Genomic DNA, 24308 nt, shown 5'->3' on the forward strand with positions numbered 1-24308 from the left:
AAATAAGATTATTTTTTAATAAATTCGAAATTCTGTTTGCATCTAATTTTAGATATTGATTATCAAGATATTTAATGTTAAAAATTAAATGACGCTCAAAATTCAATATTGTTGAACCAATAATTAAACCTTTAGGTTTGACTCAACAATGTTGAATTTTTAGCTTCATTAAGAAGGTTTTTATTGCTGATTATCATATTCTCTGAGATGTTCTGTACATTTATGTATATTTGTGTGTGTGGGTTGTGTGGTATGTAATGTGTGTATTGATTGCAGGAGAACGCGATCGAGAAATCATTCGCGGTTACTGAGTGATCGCGCGTTACATCACAGACGATAAGTTTCGAAGGTGACTCGAATCTGTGTTTTGTGAGAGAACTTAAATGAAGTTTCAAGAATACGAGGCAAGAAAATGGTTCTTATCTCTTTACACTATCGTAGTTATATTTTTTGAAAGTGTAAAGCAATTATTATCTTTTTTGCACGTTTGTAATTTGCATAAAGAAATGAAAATAGCTTAAAATCATCTGCAATGTAGATGAAATCCTTATTACAATATACAAATATATATATTTATGTATATTGTGACAGTCGTGTGTATATATGTATATATATATGTATGTATATATATATGTATATATGATTTTCTTATCTTAATTACCAGGCAGATTTATATACATGTATACTTTTTATGTAAATAAGATGTATCTTTTGTACCTTTCATGTAGGATTAAGGTTTATTAGGAGATTAACTTTGTTGCTTTATGTTGCGTTTTATTTATTAACATTCAGAGCTTGGAAAATTGATGCAATTTTTGCCGAGCAACACTGTACTTTGGTATTATATACATATATACTTTTTTTTTATATCGTGTACGTTAAAAACAGATTCGAGTCTCGTCGAAAGTTATCGCGTTTAGGTAGCTCGCAATTTTCGGAAAAACAAAATACTAACTATTCTATTATTGTATCTTAAATTATATCTCTCGTTTTTTTTGTGGTTATTTACTCTCTTACAAATCTCGTTACAAATGTAAATATATATACATACATATGTATTTATAAATATATATATATACATATACATACGTACATCATATTTATGTATGCATATGTATATGATATAGATACATATACATATATTCGCCACGTTGCTAGTGGCTAATGTTATGTAGAATAAGATCGTCGCCCTTGCGATGGTGACAACTACAAGCATTCTTGTACCTGTCTCGCGCTGAGTAATAATTGCACGTGCAATTATGGCTATTTTTTACTCTTGCGTCTTGCAATTTGTCAAACAGTAAAGTACAAGCGCAAATTTCTATGTATTCTATTGACAATAAGTAACAATTAATCGGTAAATTTTTGGTATTCTTCTACGTATTTGACCAAGCGGATGATGGTGATAAGTGGGAGACAAACAAATTAGTCAGTCGCACTTGTCCGCATACATTTCGCGCCGATATCTTCATTGAACATCCCCGGCAGACAACTTAAAGTTACGATTTGAGTCGCCAAAAGATACTTTGGCAAGTTAAATCCGGCAAAGCGGTTTTTGATCAACTGAGGAATTTTATCGAGAGATTAAACGTTGCGCGTGCAATTAGAGCGTGTTTCATTTCGCGACATGTACAATTCCCTGTGCTAGAACTATACATATATATAATAATTTTATGAAATTGCAGTTGCACGCGCACTTATTTCCCAGTGAAATGCGAATGTTAATCCTAAACTATGCCATGCTCCAAAGCTGTGGTCCAGAATGATCACGGATGTTGTAACTCAGACCGAAATTGTACAAAGCGTTAATCGTACAAAGTCGAAGGACGATCTCCTTCTACCCTATCGTTCCCAAAACAAATACGTTTGAATACTAGGAAAAAAAATTTATAAAGCTTGCAAGATTTTTGTAACGATTTCTCTATTCAAGTGTATTTTAATACGATTATACCGGGAAGGAAAGGGTCGAGATTTAGGTTTGTCTACTCTCGCGTAATGAATCTCTCGTCAACTCTGCGACAAATTTAATCGTTTGACGGAGAAGCGGGTGATGCTTTTTGCTGCAAGCAAGAAATTTCGAAGAATTAATTTTTGAAAATTCGTAGATATATATATCTTTGAAGAAATACCGCCGAGCTCATTTCGTTCCCTCGTCGCTTACAGCGCGTGAAAATAGCCGGGAAAAATGAACTCGTTGGTTTCTTTACGTTGAATATTTGTAATAATTTATAATTTCAAGGAAATAGGAAATATGTATCATTGTTAGAGATAATGAAATTACTAATATAACAATAATTGTATAGCAATTGGTACAAATTGGTTTCGACTGACAGAGTGATTCGAGATCTTTTCTTACGACGATCGAGCCGCTTATTTGTGTGTATATCTGTTTTTCTAAAAATCGAGATATCTATTTGGAATATCTTTTCTAGACCGGTGACACTGTTTGCGACTTTTGCGAGTCTCTTGTTGTTGTTGAAAACTGTAAAGGAATCCTTTTCGTGGGAGTTCTGGGAACAACGCTAACAATTCGTCTCCTAGATCGCTCGATGTACACACATGTGTGCGAGGGTGGATGTCGCGGGTGAATGCGCGTGGTAGTCTAAATATGTAAATAACTATTGCCGAACGGCATCGTTTTACGAATGTCCTGAGAATAGATGTAGTATATGAAAGAGAATTCTATATATGTATATGAGAGAACACAGATTGAGTTTGAGAGATTTTACTGAATCGACGTATGAGAGAATAAAGAGGATTTAATTATACTCGTGTGGTCCGATATTTTTTTTCCCCTACCTCGAGCGTCATCCATTCGTTATTATCTTTAGATTCTTACGTCCCACGCTTAATGATAAATATATGACCTTACGTAGCTCGATAACAATTGCGTATGACTTTATTATACCGGACGAATCAAACTCATAATTGAACAGTCGCAAGTGCTAAAAATGCAGATTATCCATATCTTGAGATTTCTCTTTAACTAAGATTTCTTTTTATCTCGTATTATAACGCTATTGTATTTCTCATTGGTATCTTATTTCACAGTTCAATAAATTGTAGATCAAAGATGTCATTTTAAACAATCATTTAACAATAATTACATGATTTACAATCTAAACATATTTTGTGAGATTGTTCCGCATGAAAAAAAGGATGAAAGAAGTAGACATAGTTGACATATATGTACATTACAAATAGATTGAAAAGATGGTATAAGATGGTTATAAAGCGAGTAATAATATATATCTATATAGGGATCATAAGCCCCGAATAAAAGCGTTCGGTTTTACGTATGTTTATTAAAGCTTCCGCAATACAATTTATTAATCATCGTTTGCACAACCTTACGTTTCTCCTCGCGGCGTGAACTAGAAGATAAATTGCACTTTCGTACCAAAAGTTCGACAGCCGCTGGCTCGATACTTAAATTTTCTGTTTCTTTTCCTTTTTTTTTTCTTTTCACAACCTATTCCTTCGTTACGAAGCGGTACGTCCTCGATCACGCTTGTGTTCTTCGATTTTTTTTCTTCGATACAATGCCGGCATTGGAAGATTATCGTTTTTTACCATCGACGACGCGATGTAATAATAATATATAAAATATAATTATTTCGGAAATAACGCTCAGATCTGTACAACCAAAAAATTATACACTCACCGGTCTCGTACTTATACTCATTTCTATTCTCGTTTCTTCATTAAATCATTTCTTTTAATATTATATATATAATATAATATAATATATATATCTCTATGCATGTAAACCTATGTAAATGTACATATACTGTCGATTCTGTGTACTTAGTCGAGTTTACATGCTTTACACGGCACCACGCGGATGAGTATTTAGGACAGCGCGATCTGTCGTACAAATGAACAAACGAGAATTAATTAATAATCTTTTGCGATTTTACGCGAATGTCGAATTAATTTCAATCCTCCTTCCAACAATCTCTTCGACTTTATGTAGGTCCTTAGAATGTACAGGGTGACTTGTCATGCTGACCTGTATGTTGGTGCAACAACCGGTACACAGGTTGGGAGATCCTCGAAATTTACATAAGTTTTGGAGAAAAATTTTAAATCTCGACGTTTATGTAACTTCGAAGGATCTACAGACGATATTGAAAACCGAAGGATCAATGCGCATTGCCAGATCTTAGATCGCTGAATATCCACAGGCGGTCTCATTCGACCGGAAGTTTTGATGGATCTTTAAAATTTATCGGTTCCATGAACATCCGATATTATGAATTTACTCAACTCTTTGCGAACTTTTTACTGCTTGTGTGAAGCTATTTCTATAACAAATTTTAGAATCCATAAATTTCGATTTTATCGACTCCACAGATTCTTGAGCATCTATTTATAATTTCATAATTTTCAATTTAAAACATGGCATTTCTCGAGCTACAAATTTTAGCCATTGATCCTAGTTTCAGGTTTTTACATTTCCGTGACTTCTTAATTTTAAAGATCGTTCCTCTTATTTTGTCGCAAAGATTGTATTCAGTGGATTTTGGGATCTAGACATATATCGTAGAAAACAGAGAGAAACAGAGAGAGGAACTGCGACAAACAGGTAGCTGCACCTAAGGGGTATTGTGACATAACAAAGAGTCCCCGTTTGCGTTGCGCGTAATGACTTTTGTGACAAGAAAAGACTGAGATTCAACAAATTGGTCGCGTCGTATCGTCGATGTGTTCGCTTAATAATTAATCAACGAATGTTGTTTCCTGGTCGAGGAGCACTCGTGTATTTTTTCAGCCATTTGATGGCATACACAGGATACCGAAGCCCTTGCTTACGCGTGCCTCGTTTATGCGATATACAACAAGAAAACGGCATGCACATAAAAGAGGCCTTTAAGTTCTCATTTCGTTACTCAGTACCGTTACGTTATTCCTAGTTCAGAAATGAACAAAACACATAAATGGGATAACGAAGAGATGGCTCATTGCAAGAATTCCTCAAGCACGAAATATTGCATATTTGTTATACAATTATAATACTATGATATTATATAATAATGTGATATTACCGTATATAAGATAAATTTAAATCTTGTGATATGTAACCGCGAAGTACCTAGATTTTTTTCAGATCGCAAATTTTCAATTCCACAGGTTCTTGGTGTTACGTACCATTTATTCTATTTCTCTATCGTTTATATGGATCTACAAATCCTTAATTTCACAAATTTAAATTTTTTTTATCCATAGATACACACACACACACACAAATTCAATCTTTCATGTAAATTTGTAAAAACAAAATTCTATGTTTGTATTCATTTTTTGTAAAATTTGCCTAATTCATCGGCTTTACTTCGCTCTTAAATTTCAAACAAAACGCCATCCCTGCATTATCCCATTTTTATGTTTCTAACAATAATTATTAAGCATCAATGTCAATATCGTCAATATTTAACGACATTCACATTACTTATACGTTTCGACTAATACGTAATCGTTATCTCTGATTTAAAAAAATCGCCTATCGAGCATAAGTGTTTTTCAACCAGTACGCATACGACGCCAGTTAGTATAAAAGTTTACAACACGCATTCGCAACTTTCATGTGTATATGTACATTTCTTTCCCAAATAAAACTTTCCGCCTTCTTCCTTCACCCGCTTACGATAAATAATATATTATTATTATATTAGGACGCTCAACACGTATCCATCCTAAATGAATTTGGCATAGGAACCTTGTTAACGCACGCATTGTTGAGCTCCATCTCTAATCAACAATTCTAATACTGTTCGTTCAACCGATACGAATCGCGCGAAATCGATTTCACCTGCTTCCGAGAATGGTCACGAATGTTCCATGACGCGAAGCCACGCCTCGTAAAATGTTTCTACAAAAATGTATAAAGTACGAATTAATACATAATTACAGATTGTTGTATATACAAACGTACAGTCTCGTCATGGAATGGTATACGACAATATATATTATATTTAGATTAAATAAACTTACGATTGACCCTCTCTTGTATAACTACTTGTACAATATTAAATCTCTAGTTAGAAAAAAACAATAATTGCTTGATTTACAGATCTATGGGTGTGATCCACTTGGTGTTCCAAACACTCTTGGAAACATTTCATCCTTGTTGTTTATCAAATGTTAAACAAGGACAAAATGATACTCTGAAGCGTTTGAAGCGTCTAGTGGATCGCACCATACGATATAAGATCCTTGGATCCGCCGATCATTGCTTGCAAATTCTTAGAATGTAGAAAAACTCGAATTTTTTAGTACATGCTTTTCTGAATCTTAATTACAGAATGTATTCTAATTTGAATCCTAATTGTACAAGGCCCCTAGAATAATTTTAATGGCATGATTTTTTATATGTTAGATATACTGGATTCTATCCATGATTCTGAAAATTTTCTCCGACAGTCCCCGGATCCATGAATCTAATATTCGTAATAAAATTCGGCGGAATATTACAGTTAATTAATATTTATTTTATATGCCTGCGTTCTATAGATTTAACTTGTTACTGTCTTTAGTGCCAATCAATGTGTGAGATCAATAAAAAAAGAACAGTTTTCTAACGGGAAAGATAAAATTATAAGCGGTATGTAAGATGTTCCGATAGTAAAATACGTATTTTGTTAAAATTCACGTTATATCCTGAGTTCATCTCGTCCATTATCTTTATCGTGTTAAAACTGTCTCAAAAAGAGGCTGCCAGTTAAATCTATATATTAATTTTCCAGGTCCATTATACCCAAATTCTATTACAAGCTGCAATCCGTAGCAGATTGCTCAAACGTCGGTGACTCTTATCGATGTTCGAGAAGTGTTCAAGAATATCGGTGCCCGAGATGTGGAACTCGAAAGTCGAGATTCCACTGTAACGTGGGTTCAGTTCGTCGCGTGACTGTTTCTACGTCTTAAAAACACTCTGCTGTTGACCGGGTAGACTCTGGTCAAGAGTATGAGCGAGCTGCCCAGGGCCAGTTTGACAGGTGCTTGGCGGCCGCCGGGTAGCCTGATGAACACCGTCGCCACCGCCGCGACGCCGTCGTCGGTGGGCTCGACAGCCACCGGTCTCACGTCGCTGTGAAAGCTCACGTGCTTGCCCCGCCTGCCCTTACGTTGCGGCGAGCTCGGGCTACACTCGCCGCCGTCCCGGTCGTAGAGTATTGTCGCGGAGGCAAACGGTCGTTTCGCCATGTGCAGCATCTCCACGACATGACGACGTCGGGCACGGCGTAAGTCCGCCGTCTGCTTCGCCTTCCACGCGACTACGCACACCGCCAGGAATAGGAAGAAGCAGGAGAAGAAGCACGAGAAAAAGACGAACAGATCGATGTGCAGTTGATCCTGACGGAAAAATATCATCCCGTAAGCGGCGCGGCCGTTCATCTCCGGATTCGCCGGGTCGATCGCTCGTAGCGCGATGTGAAACTTGGTCTGGCCCAGCTCGTGCTTATCCTGCGGCAACGTCAGTACCAGTCGATTCGTCAGATTACGGATCACCAGGAAGGTGTTTCGCCTCTCGATCGTCAGAAAGCTGGCCAGGTCATCTTCGAGCCAGCGCTCCATCACGAAATACTGCGGCCCGGTATTCCACCGAGTCGGCTCTGTAGTGGTACCGTTAACTGCTCCAAAGTGAGGATGAAACTCAACAATCTGGAATCTGTTGGTGGGCTGATCAGGCCGCAATCTGAATCTGTTATCTAGCTCAACCTGTGGATGTAATGAGTATTTCAGACATCTTTTTGATAGATAGATATAAGCATTGAAAATTTATAAATTTATAAAAATTGGTAAATGTATAATAATGTAAATCTATTAAATATGAGAGATACATATGTTTGATGTAATAAATTATCGTTTTTGATATTAGCATAATGGCAAAGTGATCTAAGTTTATAGATCGTTTAAGAGTTTAAAGATTTAAGATAGCTTATTTATAGATAAGCTTTAGTATACAAAATAGAAAAAAAAAAGAAAAACAATAGATATGTAAAAAAAAAAAAAGAAAATGGGTTACTGACAAAATAAACTATATTTTTATTTGCAAACATAAATTAGTTTGAAAATGGAAAAATTAAATAAGAATCCGTACATCTTGATATCCAGTCGATGAGTTCAAAGTGACGACGAAGGAATCATCCCGAGGACTCAAGAACAGATCCAATGCACCTTGGGTGACATCCACCGTCACTCTGATGTCCACGTTCATGAATCGCGGTTGCACCATGTAGAAGACGGTTTGGCCAGGGTTTAGGGGCTTCGGTTTCAACTTGCACTCGTCTGAAGTAAAGAAATGGAGTAAAATCTCATTTTAGACGCACGAAAACGGCAAAATATCGAATAGCTTATAATAGAAAAAAGAGGATACGAACCGATATTTCCTCCATTTCCTCCACACAAAATAGAACGTTGCAATTTAAGAAGAAAAATAATTACTTGATCAAAGTGTCGAATGTGTTGAGTATAAATACATACATTGTGAAATAAAATCGTAGTATCGGTATTTTTTCGAAATAGTATTGATTGATACTAATGTTAATTATTTATTTTCACATCAATTAAAAAAAATCACAAAAGTGATTTGGAAATAGAAATACCATTACGAGTAAAGTGTTACATAAACCGTTGAAAAATAGAAACATTATGCAGATGAAGATCTTGTAAGGTAATTTTTGTGCATTGGATTAGTTGTTGTATAAAGATTCAGTTTATCATTTGCACGGTTTTACGCTCACCTATTAATTTCGAGTCGAAGCACATTTTATTGTCGACCGTGACGGTCTTGTAGCACTGGTGACCCATCGTCGGGGTACCGGCGTAATTCTCCCTGCACTTGCTGCATTGCACCATCCAGCACGGCGCGACGCCCGTGTTCGTGCCCTTCACGGGGCCGCTGATGCAGGACGGCTCGCTCTCGGTGTTGTTGCCGCAATTGCACTTCTCGCCGGTCACGGGATCGCACGTGAAGCCGTGGCCGTGGCACTCGCAAGACCGACACACGTCGCGAAGGTCCTCCGTCCCGCGGAAGTAGCCGGTCATGCATTCGCCGCACTTGTCGCCCCTCGTGTTGTTCCCGCAATCGATGCACTTCGCTTTCGCCACCGGTCCCTCCCCCAGCTGCTTGTTCAGCTTCTCCGTCGGCATCTTTTTCAGCGAGTCCGGATCGGGCACGGTCATGCTGTCGTTGATGCAAATCCGAGTGTGGCCGTTGCAGTACTCGAGACACGGCACGCACTGACCGTTGTCCGCGGGATTGCCGACGTACAGAGGCTGGCACTTCTCGCATTGCTTCCCCATCGTGTTGTTGTGACACATCGTACAGTTGTCGAGCTTGTCCGGGCCGGCGCAATCGCTGTGCCCGTTGCACTGGCATTGAATGGAGCAGTTCGAGCCGACGTAGCCGAAGTCACAGCGGCAGAGATCGGGCTTCACGCACGTGCCCCTCACGCAACCCTGCGTGCACATGGGCACGCAGATCTTCTTACCGAAGTCGTTCCCCCAGGTGGTCTCAGTCTTGTATCCGTCCCCGCATTTGCACTCGAAGCCCTCCTCCAGGTCGAAACACTTCTCGCTCTTCGGCGAACACGTATGATGTCCATTCTCGCACTCGTTCTCTGGTGGGCAGCGGACGTAGTGCCAGGAGAATTCTGGTTTTGGAGTCGCGTTGAGCAACGACATCGTAACGTTGTCCTGCGCCTCTAGAGAGTCCACGTGATACGGATGCAACGTCGTGGTGATCGGCGGCGCCTCGACCTCCGGGAAGTGTTGACGATAAAGCATCTCGCAAGTACCGCCGGCCGGATGGTCCGCCGGTGCCTCGAGCGATCCCTCCGTGCATATTCCTTGACCGGTTATATTGGCAGAGTCCAAGGAACACCAGCCGCAATGCGAGTGCTTCAGGCAGGTGCTGCACTGCTTGAACACCGAGCACGGCTCCGGGCAGTGGTCCATGTCCGGGCTACGCAGCACCAAGCCGCAAACTCCGCCGGCGCAGTAAAGTGGCTGGTACGATGGGGAGATGCACTCGTTCAATTGCGTAGACCACCGGCACTCGCTCCATCCACCTTCGGCCCCGGTACCCTTCAGGCAACTTCTGCAGTCCTCGTGCTCGGAGCACCTCTTCTCGCACTGCGCGCTGCTCAGCTTGATGCTGGACCGCTCGAAGATTTCGAGCAGCACGCAGTTCCAGTCGTAGACCGGCTCGCTCGTTAGCTTCAGTCCCAATTCGTTGGTTTTCAGAACCTGCCTCGTCCACACGCATTTGTCCAGGCTGTTGCATTTCTCGCAGTCGCTCGCCGGGCACAGTCGTTCTCCACACTGACTCACGGTGGTCACCGATGAACTGCATTTGTTCGACTTCTGCTGCTCGTCGCAGTCGCTTTTCGTCGAGATGCACTTGCCCATGCCGTGCGGACAGTTGGTGCACCACTTACAAACCGGGTCGTGCTCTTCGTAATACGGCCACTTCGCAAGACACTCCGTGCAGGTCCTGAAGTTATCGCAAGTCCTGTTCGTCCACATCGAGTTGCAGGACATCCCGTTTGATCGTTGCGCCTGAGTCACGTTGATGTCACACTTGTCGCCTCGGTTGCTCGACACCTCGTTCGAGAAACAGAGGGAGGTGTTGGTGCCGTTGAGAGTGGTGACGGCGCAGAACGAGCAACCGAAATATTTTCTGCACGTGTTCTTATCCTTCCACAGATTGCACAGATCCTCCGGTATGTTGATCAACGTGACGTGACTCTTGATACCACCGTCGAAGCCGCCAACAACGTAAACGGCGTTCGACTCCGGATCGGCATGAGTCATCGCGTGGGCGTACGCCGGCGGGGGCGGCCTGCCGATCGTCTCCATGTCTTTCGTTATTAAACTTATCCACATATTGCACGAGTATTTGTACGCTATTAGCGAGTCCGATGTGTTGTGAGGATTCTGCCGACCGCCAAATATCACCATGTATTCGTCCGTCGTGACCGCGGAATGAAGGAATCTAGCTTGAGGTAAACTGCTGCCATCGGTGAAGTCCTCAAAGGGTGGCAGTACAGACCACGTTCGTGTCTTATACTTCAAGGCGTACAATTTGTTCGAAATAAACGTTCTATTTATCGCATAAGTGTAGCCACCGAAGACGTAGAAGCTATCGGACTTACTGTGATATACTGTGGAATGGCCGTAAACACCTAGGGGTCCGTTCCCTGTAGTGTTCACTGTGTCCCAGGTCTCAGTCTCCAGATTGAACTCCCAGACAGTGTCTAGGTATCCGTACTTAGGACTGAAACCACCGATCAGAATCAGGCTCTCCGATTCTCCGTCTCTACGCAAGGTCAATGTGTGACCGGCTAAAGGCAGTGGCTCCTTCTTTGACTCGTCCTGCACGATTTGGCTCCATCGCTGGTTTTGCAAACTGAATTTCCAAAAGTCGTTGAGGGTATTGTTCGACAGTCCTTGTACGTCCTCGTCCTTCATTGATAGGCCACCGTAGACGTAGATCTGTTGCCTACTGTGAACAATTTCGGCGGCGTGAAAGTAGCGGCCCTGCGGCATGGACGCCTCCGACGTAGATTCCACTGTCACTGGCATCCACGTGTTGTTCTTTGTGTCGAAGAGTCTGATGTCGTTCAGAGGTCCGTGGCTGAGCGAGTAACCGCCGAACATCCACAGACTGCCGCGCCGATCGGCCACTAGGCTGTGTCCAAAGCGCGGCAGCGTCTTCCTCAAGTGATCCAGATGATCGGCCAAATATTCTGAATTGAAGAGCTCCGTAAATATTAGTTGATAGTTTTTGAGCTGGATTGAGCAGTCGCGACCGCCGTAGCCTGGCACGCAAACGCAACGGCCATAGCCCTTGTCGCAGACGCCACGTTTCTCAGAAGCAGTGCAGTTATTCGGACAGATCTCCACGTCGCAGTTGATGCCGACGTAACCGGATTTGCAGAGACAGTTACCGTTGCGGCACTCGCGGTTCCCCGGGCAGTTGTTGCACGTCATTATCACGTAGCTCGCATTAAAACCCTCCACTTCGTCCAGCTGCTTATAGTGCACTGTTAGAAACCCGGATTTCGCCTCCACCGTCACTGGATAGTTGGTGCTCTCCGTGCAATACACGCCCAATAATTGGCTCTGATGACCACCGGTAGATGAGACGAACTCAGGCAGACCGTCATACACGTACACGCTGTTCTCCTGGCAACTTACGTTGATGTCATCGTGGATAGTGAATTGTATCACGCTCTGAATCGTTGGGGTCGCATCCAAAGAGAGAGCCGTCTCGGGACTGACAATCCACAGGCACTCTCTCGTCGGCGAGTCGCCCATATAATTGTCCCAGAGCGAAGATTGCGAGTGTCGGCTACCAAGGCCCTGTTTCCCATTTCCCTCGCCACCCAACATACCCCGAGACATGCAGCCATAGTAGCACATTCCGCCGTCTCGCGGATCTCCGTAGTAGCCCCGTTTGCAACGCTGGCACTTATCGCCCTCGGTGTTATCGCGGCAGAAACACATGCCGGTTTGTCGATCGCAAACGTCGAGCTCCACATCGCCGTGCCCGTTGCAGTTGCATTCGCGACAGCCCAATGGCGTGGTCGCGTTCCCGTAACTTCCTGCCTTACATTCTTCGCAGTAGCGTCCAGTCGTCCAGTCTTGACATTCGTCGCAGATGCCTGGTCCCTGAAAATCGAATTAAGATAGCAATATTATTAATTAAAAAACCGATTGCAAATTTTCGAGAATTAAGAATCAAGGAACAAGTTTTGATTTTCTGTGTACAATTTTTGTTCGTTGTACCTGCAGGCACGTGGAATGGTTGTAACAGCCGCAGTTGGTCCGACAATCTGGTCCGGTCCAGCCTAGGTTGCACTCACACTTGTAATCCGGAGCCTCGCTGCAATAACCATTGACGCACCTCTCATAACAGGTCTTGGTACAATTCTCTTTGCCGTCGCCGTTAAAACCGCGCTTGCACTGACAGCTAAAGCTGCCGTGGGTATTAGTGCAAAGCGCATCGGGATGGCAGTCGTGCAAGCCGAGATCGCACTCATCTACATCCGGACACTGCGCGTACGCCCAGCCAGACTCGTCGGCCCTTAGACTGCTATTCCGGTACTCGTTGATGACCGCGCTGCAGTTGACGTGAGCCTGATTGAAATCGCCCTGGACGCACATGCCGGTGATGGGATTCTCCAGGCTGTAGCACCAGCCGCAGCTGAGCGAATGCAGACAACTGGAGCAGTTGGAGTGCCGGCTGCAGCTCTTGCACTGATCGTTGCCGGTGAGCGATGAGCCGCTGCGCGACGTGACGCCCATCAGGCCCGCCTGGTCCATCCACTCTCGACATAGGCCAAACTGGTACTCCGACGTATACACGGAGAACGAGAAGCATTCCCGCGTGGCCTCGCACCACACGCATCTACCGCGCTCGTCCAGGCACTGCGTGCAATTGGAGCGTTGTCGGCACGGGATCGGACACTGATCCAAACTCACAACGGCATCGGGTAGTCGACCGATTCGTGCGCACCTCGCCTCCTCTGTCCACCATTCGCACAAGTTGGTGCCCACACAGGACTCACAGGAGATGTAGTTGGAGCAGTTAGCGCACGCCGATGGTGTAATCGTCAAATAATGCCACTCGCGTATCGTCTCGCCGCGCTCCTCATCCCAGTCCACGTCTACCGCGCAGCTTTCTGTCTCGTTGGTGGAGCGCGATAGGCATTGATTGGTAATGTCACACCAACCACACGAGGAATCAGTCAAGCAGTGCAGACAGTTCCCGTACTGATGGCACGAACCGTTCTGATACGGTTCTAGATACTCGAAAGTGAAGACTTTCGGATTCTCCATCTTCTTGTTATGCGTAATTTCCATTTTACTCGCATAAGCGTAGCTCGCGGTCACCATTCTTTTCGACTCGAAGTCCAACAGATAACGGCCCGCCTGCAGCTCCATCGGATATCCACTATCTGCCCATTTCGTCGGTATACATTGCGATGTCTCCGCGGTTAGATTAGCGACCAGTTCCTGAACAGAAATTAAAAATTATGGATAGTTTAATTATGGTAAAACTTAAATACATTGAAGTCATTCGATCGGTTTATGTGCTACAAGAATATTCCAATTCTCTTTTCTTGAATGAATAAAAGCAAAATTATTTTAAATTATTTTTTTAAACACTGTCTTTAAATTGGTGCCCACACACAACTCACAGATGTAGTTGGAGCAGTTAGCGCACGCCGATGGTGTAATCGTCAAGTAATTCCACTCGAATTCTTCTTTAATAATTTTTATTCTTTTTATGACTTTTCAATACAATTAGAAAGTATGGCACAGTTGCTAAACGGTTAAAAATAACTCACCAGCTTATCAGGATTATCGTCTCGCGATACGTGAAGTGTCGCACTGTTATAACTGACGCAGATCTTCAGATGCTCTGCCGCACTGTCCCAAAGGTAATTTGGCGGTCTAAGAAAGCCGGTTAGCCTGGCGATCATCTCGCCGCCCAGCGCCGATTCCGTCTTCGCGCCTTGCATGGATGGTACGTTGAAGTCGACCGTAGTTGCGTTCACTATGGCGACTGAATCGGGCTGGCTGAAGTTCACTGGTGGCTTGTACTTGAGGAAAGTCAAACCCGGTCTCTTGTCCATCTCTCGACACTCTTCGACCTTGATAATTTCCGTGCCTTTCGAACCCCACCAGCCCGGTATCTGCGAAGGCGTGTCGTCCCGCAGGCCGCATACCCCGTAATTGTCATCTTTGTGATGACAGCGAGCGTTTTGGACACACCATGTGCACGTGCCCAAATTTAGTTTATTTGAGACGGACTTCTTACCGCGGAAATTCGTGCCCCAACCACCACCGGGCTGGCCGTGTATCAGACAAGAGTGACAGTCGCCTAAGGCAGGACAGACTCCCGGACAACGCGTTGTCTGTAAATTCGTCGTGCAATTGCTACCTATCGTCCGACCGTAGCATATCTGCAATGGGCCAGGAAATTTCACACATTAGAGCGTAAAAACGAGAATTGTTTCATGAATTGTATAGGAGGTGAGATTAATAAGTAAAATACCTCATCCGCAGAACACCAGCCACATTCGGGATTTGCCGCGCACTCCATTAGGCTCTTGTGCCTCGAACAAATTTGCTCTGGCTCGACGTAATCCTCGTCTCCCGGTGCTAACATGGGCGGCAAAGTATATGCGAGAAGATCTGCATTTACATTGCCATGATACCCACCAACGAGTAGCAAGGTATTTCCGTTACGTACATCTGCCGCATGAGCGAATACACCCTGCTGCTTAGGATAACGAGAATCTAAGGAGTAAAAAAGTAAATTTTCAGTATTCTTAAATCAATATAAAAAAAATTTTATGTAAAATAAATTAAATTTGCCTTACCTTTATCGTTTAAGCCCAACACATCGTGGCTCACCCAAGCATGACAACCAAGATGATAAAGATACATCTGGTTATCGTAACAGATCTCCTCCTTGTTATGTCTATGAGAATATCCACCGAATACCACCAGATAATTTCCTGCGGTAATAATAAATAAAGCATTATGTATTTTAAATTTTAAAATGAATTAGACATTATAAATCTATCATCGAATTTATATACATAAAAAACAATTTATGTACGATTTTAGCATTATTTATGGTATGTATTTTTATATAAGACAAGCTTTATACACGTAATTTAAAGAAAAAAGTTATATATCTATATTTATATGTTTTATTCTAAAACTTATTTTACTTAATAATAACAGATAATTACCTATGATATTACATGTGTGAAACGCGCGTTCTCTCGGCACGTACGTGTCTCGCAAGTGCGCTCTCGGATAATGGATCTCGGACCAGACCTTTCTGTCCAGTTGAAAGACGAACATTCGATCCGACAATTTACTGAAACGGGCAACGCTGGCGACTACGCCGCCGTACACCAGGAGAGAATTGGTAGCACGATGATATACAGTCGAATGCGCTACCACGCGTACATCAAGTTCCTTACCGCCTCGAGGTCGCACTTCTATCCACCTCTCATTAATTGCCGTAGGATCCTCTGTAATTATGGGTTACGCTAATATTTTTCAGTACAAACTACATGCTTCATGTGTATGGAAAGTATAAATATACATTCTTTGGATTTTTTTTCACTTTAATAAACTGAAGATAAATCAATTTGAACTTACCTAAACGCAACTTGATCTTATAGAGGCTGGACGAGAACTCTCCATCAACGGTACTACCTCCGAACAGATAGATATAGTCGCCTGCCAAAGATAGAGTGTGCCTTGTCAGTCTGGGTGGGTAGAAGGGGGAGTTTTTAGCTCGTAAAGTCCACATGCGTTTTTTCACGTTGTAATGCCACAGCTCGTTCGATAGAGAACCGTCTTGCACCTTTCCTCCATAGACCACAAAGCCATCTGAAAATACAAAGACTTTATTCGTTTTGCCAATGATAATTGCCTAGTTTAAAGTTCACGATTTTTTAAATTATAAATTATACGATAATTTGCTTAAAGTGCTATGATAGTAAATCAGTAAATCACAGTAATTTTTTATGATCTTTTTCATTTTTTGTCTGTATTTGTAATAAGTGAAACGGACAGATTTCCCTTTCCTTCTTTCTCATTAAACATATTTTCAAAAAACATTTCCATTTCTTAGATTCATTATTATATCAATCCAGTTTGTCTGATTCAAAACAGATAAAGGTAAAATAAAAATACTGGTTCCGAAACAAGGTCTTATCTACCATTCGTTCCGCCTTATATTAATTAGCGCTATAAAACATAATAAATTTCAACGTGTTGATTTTTGTACAAAATTAGCAGCAAGTTCCTTTATTTCTGCAGTATAAAATTTTTTACCGTGTTTTTATGGGCATAGATTAGTAAGCGCTATATATCGACAGACCTTGGTATTTACACGCAGCGTGACCATATCGAGGACTCGGCTTGGGTAATTCGTCAATGGTTGGCTCTGTAACTTCCTCCTTCAGCGAATCACTCGTGGTTAATTTCGGATCCGTAAACTCTGACATGAAAATATTATCTTCCGAAGATCCCGCCACGATTTGCTCTTCCCATTTCATGTCATCGTTCTGCATATCCGTTGCGTCACGTTCTCTGTGTAAGTTTTCCAAATTTCTGCGATATCTTCTATAAACAAACATGTAATAAAATATTACTTTAACTTGAATTGTATAGGGGAGCATTAAATGCTTCTTTCGTGAAGAATCATGGACATATAAAATTTTACATGAAGTAATAACTTGAACTAAATTTGATGAATCTTTACTTATGATAAAATTTCCAATTAAAAGCACGTAATTTGTAATAAGCATTTTGTATGTACAGAGAGCTTACCAAGCTTATCTACATGAATAAAATACAAGGTTAGCAGCATATTATTCTGGGTTTCCAAGATTGTTTTCGAGATATTGAATTAATGAGCGTGATCTGTCACTTACTACCTTGTTGACATTTGCGAATAATGCGGTCTTATATTTCGCGGATGCTTTCTTCTGGGATCGTCGTTCCTATCGATCCTAATGGTACTTCTGCTTTTCTCATTTTCCTTATCCTTAGGCATATTTCTGAACTCTCGCGAGCCGTGCTGACCGCCGTCAGCAGTCCGATCGAGCAGGCCAAACGTATTGTTATCTTTGATGCTAGAAAGCACCTTCCAGAATAAAGATGACGTCGGTAGGCCGTATATCTCTTTGGCACCAGGATTGCGTTGTAATTCGGTAGCGATCAATGTAGGATCTAGATATTCGGCAGATGCAGCACCTTCTGCGAGTGTAAAACAGTATTAAGAAGTTATTTTATTTTTTTTAATGTTATAACATTTAAAATAGAAAGAATTTTATCACGATGTACATTGTAATAAATTAATATTATTTATTATATACAAAAGATGAAAATATGTAATTAAAATATAATTACAAAGATTATAAAGAAATATAACAATTTATCCCAAGATTCTTACGTAAAATTTGTGCATTAATTTATAATTACCTAATACACTTCCGTATTCGTCTTCCCACAGACTTGTGCTAAACCTGTATACTTCCAAGTCACTGAGTATATAATTGAGATCGTAACCGCCGAAAACATAAAGTGAGTCTGTTTCCTGAACATAAATCGCGGTATGAGCTGCGCGTGATCTTAGTCCACCTTCCGAATGTGAAAGCCAATGCCACCTACATAAATAATTAGATTATTATTATAGAGATATTTTTATTTCTACACGTCCCATCTATTATTACACATTTTAATATATGTAAAATTTAACACAAAATATAAGAAAAAAAGTAATTTTGTTATTTTACCGTTAAATATAATAATGTAAGTATAAAGCAAAGACGTATATAATTTAACAGGCTAACGTACCGATTTCCTTCTGGATGTGTTTTATGCAAAGAACAAGATTGTCCAGAGTATCCATTGTTGCATTTGCATCTTTTTATCCCACAAACACCGGCGTGACTGCAATTGTTTGGACAGAGAGCTCGGGAACAATCTTTACCTCCCCAATCGTTTTCGCAGAAGCACGTATTGTTAATGCACTTTCCATGATGAGTACAATTGTTCGGACAATCCGTGACCGAAAATTCTGCATGAAAACCATCTAGGACGTAATTTGTGTCACTATATAATAATATCAACATCTGTAAAAAATAATAATAATAATGTTATAGTATCTCGCGCTATATAACAACATTTTATATCATGTTTCATTTCTGTTCATTATTGTTACATAATTTTATTAGTAGTAACCTATATTATATTTTTATTATATAGTGTTTCAATATATTTTTATATCTATAACTAGTTTACATAATCTTTTATTATGAAAAATTAAATTTTTTATATTTAATTAGTGCCATATAACATCAATCGTTAATGCAGATAATACGTCACTGTAAAATCTTTAATCTGTAATCCATTATCAACTATATTACCGTGGGATACGTATACTTACATAACCAGATGATGACGTCACTTGCTGCGGCTCCGTTTTGCCACTAAAACTACCCAGAAGCGGTGAGCGAAAGGAATCCCCATCATAAACAAACACATAGTCATAACTACATTCTGTGCCCATCGTTCGAAAGCTTAATGTAATAAATTGGCGGCTATGGTTAGCTGTAACACAGAGACAAGTAATGTGAATTACATACATATTAGTTGTACTTTCCTGCTGTAAGAACGGTAAATACTTTTATCCGTACCTTTTATGAGCCACTCGCAGTGAGAATCTTGAGTGTAATTCGAGCCCGTGGGTCCATCGCTGATGATTCCCCACGAGTCCGTAAAGACCTTTCTCGTCTTATCGCACGGCACTTGCTTTGGAGATGCCTGCGGAGCTAAATAGAAGCCCGGCAGCAGGCAGCCCCATATGACAATCCATGCTGCGGTGGATATCGTCCACCCCATCACAGCGTGTTCACCTCAATGTCGTTTAACAGCATACAGGTCATCGTTCATAGACAAGATGATTCCTTGAGCAATTACAGGGTGTGGTATGTACAGAGAGAGTCATATCTGGGAAAAAAAAGGACGTACAGTTTATTATTTTATTTACATGGTGTCATTGAGGTTTTGATACCAGATAAGAAACATCTTCATCCATCCAAGAATAAATTTGCACAGCTGCATGTCACATTGCAGAGATTAACGCAGAGTTTACGGAATACGTACTACGACATATGCTTAGACTTTAAATAACCGTTTTACAATGTTCGATATCTTTGACATGTCAGATATCTCAAGTTTCGAGATAACATACAGTAATATTCATATCCAGGCATGCATCAAGAAGCGAACTGCAGGTGTTAGAAACACATAGCCAAGGTATCATCCTTGAGTTTTGAAAATGTTAATATTGTATTCAGAGCACAGCGATAATTTACTCCAGAATTTACGGCGAGAAACACACGTTGAACCCCGTGCTTTTACATAACGCGTAAGGAGACGAGTCTCGGGCAAGTGACATATTTTGCAAAAGTACAATGCAACCGAGTTTTCCGGGACTGTATCATTGACGTATTTCTGTAATACCATGCTGCAAAGATGATCGTCGCAGAGCGAGACAAAATACTTGGCGCCCCGGGGGCGGGGGGGATATTGTTAATCGAAGGAACGTCCGACGATCAACAATCTCTTAATTAACAAAACGGCAAACGCCACGGGTGAGCGCGCGAAACGTTCCTAGCGCGAACACACATGCCGTGCAAACGCGTTGAAGGACAATCCCCCCGGTGGCGATCCAGCATCGCGCGTGAACGCAAGGCTCTCGGCTCCTGATCAATTTGCAAATAAGCACAAATAAGCAAATGACATAGCACGCACACACACTCGCGCGCGCGTACGCGTGTCCGCGGGACTGGACTCACTGGACTGCGCGCGAATACACGCACGCACGCACGCACACGCACACGCACACACGTGCCCATGAACTTTCCGCACCTATCACGGGACGACGGCGACGGCGACGGCGACGACGGCGACGAGTACAGCATAATAAGCTCCGGAGCAACTCGCCTCGGGAAAACGTTCCTGGGAACGGTTCACACCTTCGTCGACGGGACGGAGTCGCAGGGCATCCTCCAGAATCCGGCAGAAGATGCAGGTAAAGGGGAGGGGGGGAGAGAAAGATAGATGGAAGGGAAAGAGCGGGACGGGGACGAGAGCGTATCAAAACATCACGGCAGGAAAGTCGCGAGCTTGCTGTCCGAATCTTCGGGTACCGCGTCAAGCACCTGGTTCGCCGGCGACAACCTTAGACCTCGTCGCGGGGCGAGGAACGTGCGACGTGCCGCGACGGGCGCGAGACGTGCCAGGCCAGGCGATCGTGACGTAAAACCACGTAAAACGCCGTGAAACCGCGCCAGTCGGCACGGTGCTTCGCCTCGTTCTCGTTGACGCTTCGACTGCCCCCGGCGCCCCCGCTGCCCGCCGACCCCGCGCCACGCTGTATGCATTGCTTTTTATGGTCGCGCCCAGGGTGGGGGAAGCACTGAGCCGTCCATTTACGGACGCTATTACATGGGTCTGTTTTCTATTGCTGAACTGGCTGCACTAGTTCAGAGTTTATCCTTTTTACTCCACATTGGAAGGAAAAGGATGAACTCTGAACTAGTGCAGTCCGCATACTATGCTATCATTGGGTTACAATAAATATATTTGTAAAAAAAAAGTGGTTGCATATTTGTTATAATACCACACCTCTTCCTTTCTTACTCCATTTTATTTTATAATATAATATATAATTTTTATTTAAAAAATTAAATTATAAAATTTTATAATATAAAATTCTTTTCATAATTTTTAAAGTTAAAAATAAATTGTTTAATAATTTATAAAAATTATTTCTAGTTTATTATTGCCAAGTTTTTTTGTTTCTCTTTTTTTGCATGTTTGTCTCAATATATTTATTGAATTTTACGTGTTTAAATTCTGCTTTGCATTCCAATTAAAAAAATGTTGAATTGCGTTTTATAACGCGTTTAAACGCGTGACTGCAGAAATTAAGCAATGCAACGGGAGTCGGGAAACGTTCGATCAGCCGGTGAGCGATTATCTGTTGGCACTAAATTAATTTAATAATTATTATCGTCTAATCACATTCGAGAGAGCATGCCTCGCATTAAAGAATATATAACAATATTAAAACAAACGTATTTCTCGCGATTCATTTAGGTATCGTATTTCGAAGCTCCGACTTTGTCGTCCAACGCTGCCCGTCGGCATTCGCCGCTACCTTTTTTCTGTTGTCTAAAATTATGCAGCAGCATTTTATAATTATTTATCGTTTAATCACATTCGAGAGAGCATGCCTCGCATTAAAGAATACATAACAATATTAAAACAAACGTATTTCTCGCGATTCATTTAGGTATCGTATTTCGAAGCTCCGACTTTGTCGTCCAACGTTGCCCGTCGGCATTCGCCGCTACCTTTTTTCTGTTGTCTAACATTATGCAGCAGCATTTTATAATTATTTATCGTCTAATCACATTCGAGAGAGCATGCCTCGCATTAAAGAATACATAACCATATTAAAATAAACGTATTTTTTGCGATTCATTTAGTTATCGTATAACGCTGCCCGTCGGTATTCGCAGCTATTATACCTTTTTCTCGTTGGCTAGCATTATGCAACAGCATTTTATAATTATTTATCGTCTAATCACATTTGAGAGAGCATGCCTCGCATTAAAGAATACATAACCATATTAAAATAAACGTATTTTTTGCGATTCATTTAGTTATCGTATAACGCTGCCCGTCGGTATTCGCAGCTATTATACCTTTTTCTCGTTGGCTAGCATTATGCAACAGCATTTTATAATTATTTATCGTCTAATCACATTTGAGAGAGCATGCCTCGCATTAAAGAATACATAACAATATTAAAACAAACGTATTTCTCGCGATTCATTCAGTTATCGTATTTCGAAGCTCCGACTTTGTCGTCCAACGCTGCCCGTCGGCATTCGCAGCTATTATACCTTTTTCTCGTTGGCTAGCATTATGCAACAGCATTTTATAATTATTTATCGTCTAATCACATTCGAGAGAGCATGCCTCGCATTAAAGAATACGTTACAATGTTAAAATAAACGTATTTCTCGAGATATATCCGTGTCGTTTGTCGCATTTTAGAGCATTTACTTTTCCGCGGCGACAAGCACGAGCACTGCGATATGCATTCGCAGTTTATTCATACATATATCATTTAAGAAAAAGTAATTAATATAATTACATTACTAATTTAATAAACACATATTAATTTAATATTAAATTATTAATAAGTAATAGCGAAGAATGTATTATGCATTCGTTAAGACGTTTGAAAGATCATAAAAATTATGAAAAGAATTCTAGGTTATATGAGGTCTGTAATTCCTCAGAAATCGCTCCTGTTACGCGGGAAGCATGTTGAGCGAGGAGGTTTTAGTAGAGGTATTCGAGCAGCGGCACGTCTACCCCCACTATTACCCATCGCCATTGGAACGGCGCGGCGCGCCGGGCACGCGACGAGGATGCCCAGCCTACGGCCAATCAGAGCGTTGGCAGGTATGCATAGGAGGGGCAGTAGGCTCCCACGCTCTGACCAATAACAGCGTGATTACGAGGAGGCAATGTGGGGTGACAACACCCGCGCGGCGCGGCGGCCGCGGCGCGCTCGGAATACCTACTGCCACCTCCTCGCTCATCATGCTTTCCTGATACATCAGGAGTAAATTTCGCGGTGCAAAACCACGGAAATTTACTCCTGATGTATCAGGAAAGCATGATAAGCGAGGAGGTGGCAGTAGGTATTCCGAGCGCGCCGCGCCGCGCGGGTGTTGTCACCCCCCACATTGCCAACATCCGCGCGGCGCGGCGCGCTCGGAATACCTACTGCCACCTCCTCGCTCATCATGCTTTGCTGATACATCAGGAGTAAATTTCGCGGTGCGAAACCACGGAAATTTACTCCTGATGTATCAGCAAAGCATGATAAGCGAGGAGATGGCAGTAGGTATTCCGAGCGCGCCGCGCCGCGCGGATGTTACTCCCCACATTGGTCGCGTTCAGCAAACCAAGCCGCTCAGTAGCGGTCGAACATGATTGGCTCTTACTTTTAGAACCAACTAATCGACGCAGAGTGTTGATAAGACGAACTCAACAACTGTTGAGTTGTGTCTGCTGAACGCGTCCATTGCCTCCCTCGTAATCACGCTGTTATTCATACGTCAGAGCGTGGGAAAATATAACGACAATGAAACTATTAAGAATTAAAGCCAAAGCACCTCTTGTGTTGTACAAAAGTCTGTGCTTCGGCCTTTACAGAATAGATCCACTAATGAGTTGTTTCTATACGCTTGAAAAGGACCGAAATCTGCGGTCGAAACGTAGCGTTTTGTGATCAATACAATTTGGCCAGTTGGATCGAGCATAATACCTTTGCAAAAAGATATAACTTATTGTGATTATTTTTTTTTATTCATATTTCAACGATGATAATTCGTAAAAAATGTAGGCGACGCATGCGAGAGTGATTGGGTTCTGGATTTGATTTCAACCCTTATTCTGCGTATCTGTTTTGATTTTGCAAGAGGTTGATCGGAGAACCCGTATAAGAATATAATTATTATTTATAATTTAACGGCCCATTTTTAACCACTCACTCGCTACTTGCGTTGGACGCAGAAAGTTTTAAAGGGACGCTCGGCCTCCGCGGCAAGGCGACTGGGGAAAAAAAAAGGAAAGATAAGTATTGTAATATCACCCCCCGCATAGTT

At 41.9% G+C, this 24308-nt stretch overlaps 1 protein-coding gene across 6 annotated transcripts; it reads right to left on the bottom strand.

Moving 5' to 3' along the window:
* Nucleotides 1–3076: 3076 nt before the first annotated feature.
* Nucleotides 3077–21167, bottom strand: Megf8 (multiple EGF like domains 8). 6 transcript variants are annotated; one of them, XM_071772782.1, is made up of 17 exons: nucleotides 20485–21167; nucleotides 19248–19560; nucleotides 18998–19161; nucleotides 18406–18683; nucleotides 18031–18215; nucleotides 17484–17805; nucleotides 16925–17166; nucleotides 16198–16431; nucleotides 15780–16067; nucleotides 15402–15539; nucleotides 15074–15318; nucleotides 14364–14981; nucleotides 12799–14028; nucleotides 8748–12681; nucleotides 8385–8402; nucleotides 8105–8292; nucleotides 3077–7722 (listed from the first exon to the last, which is right to left on the bottom strand). In XM_071772782.1, the coding sequence occupies exons 2-17, from the start codon at nucleotides 19450–19452 to the stop codon at nucleotides 6895–6897; spliced, it is 9117 nt and encodes a 3038-aa protein (XP_071628883.1). In that variant the 5' UTR covers nucleotides 19453–19560; nucleotides 20485–21167; the 3' UTR covers nucleotides 3077–6894. The 6 variants fall into 6 exon arrangements, with proteins under 6 accessions (XP_071628883.1, XP_071628881.1, XP_071628882.1 ...); XM_071772780.1 differs by having other exon boundaries at nucleotides 16925–17169; XM_071772781.1 differs by lacking the exon at nucleotides 20485–21167 and adding an exon at nucleotides 20077–20437 and having other exon boundaries at nucleotides 16925–17169.
* Nucleotides 21168–24308: the final 3141 nt, after the last annotated feature.

This window comes from Temnothorax longispinosus, chromosome 3, assembly GCF_030848805.1.
Source record: "Temnothorax longispinosus isolate EJ_2023e chromosome 3, Tlon_JGU_v1, whole genome shotgun sequence".
NCBI classification, from domain to species: Eukaryota; Metazoa; Arthropoda; class Insecta; order Hymenoptera; family Formicidae; genus Temnothorax; species Temnothorax longispinosus.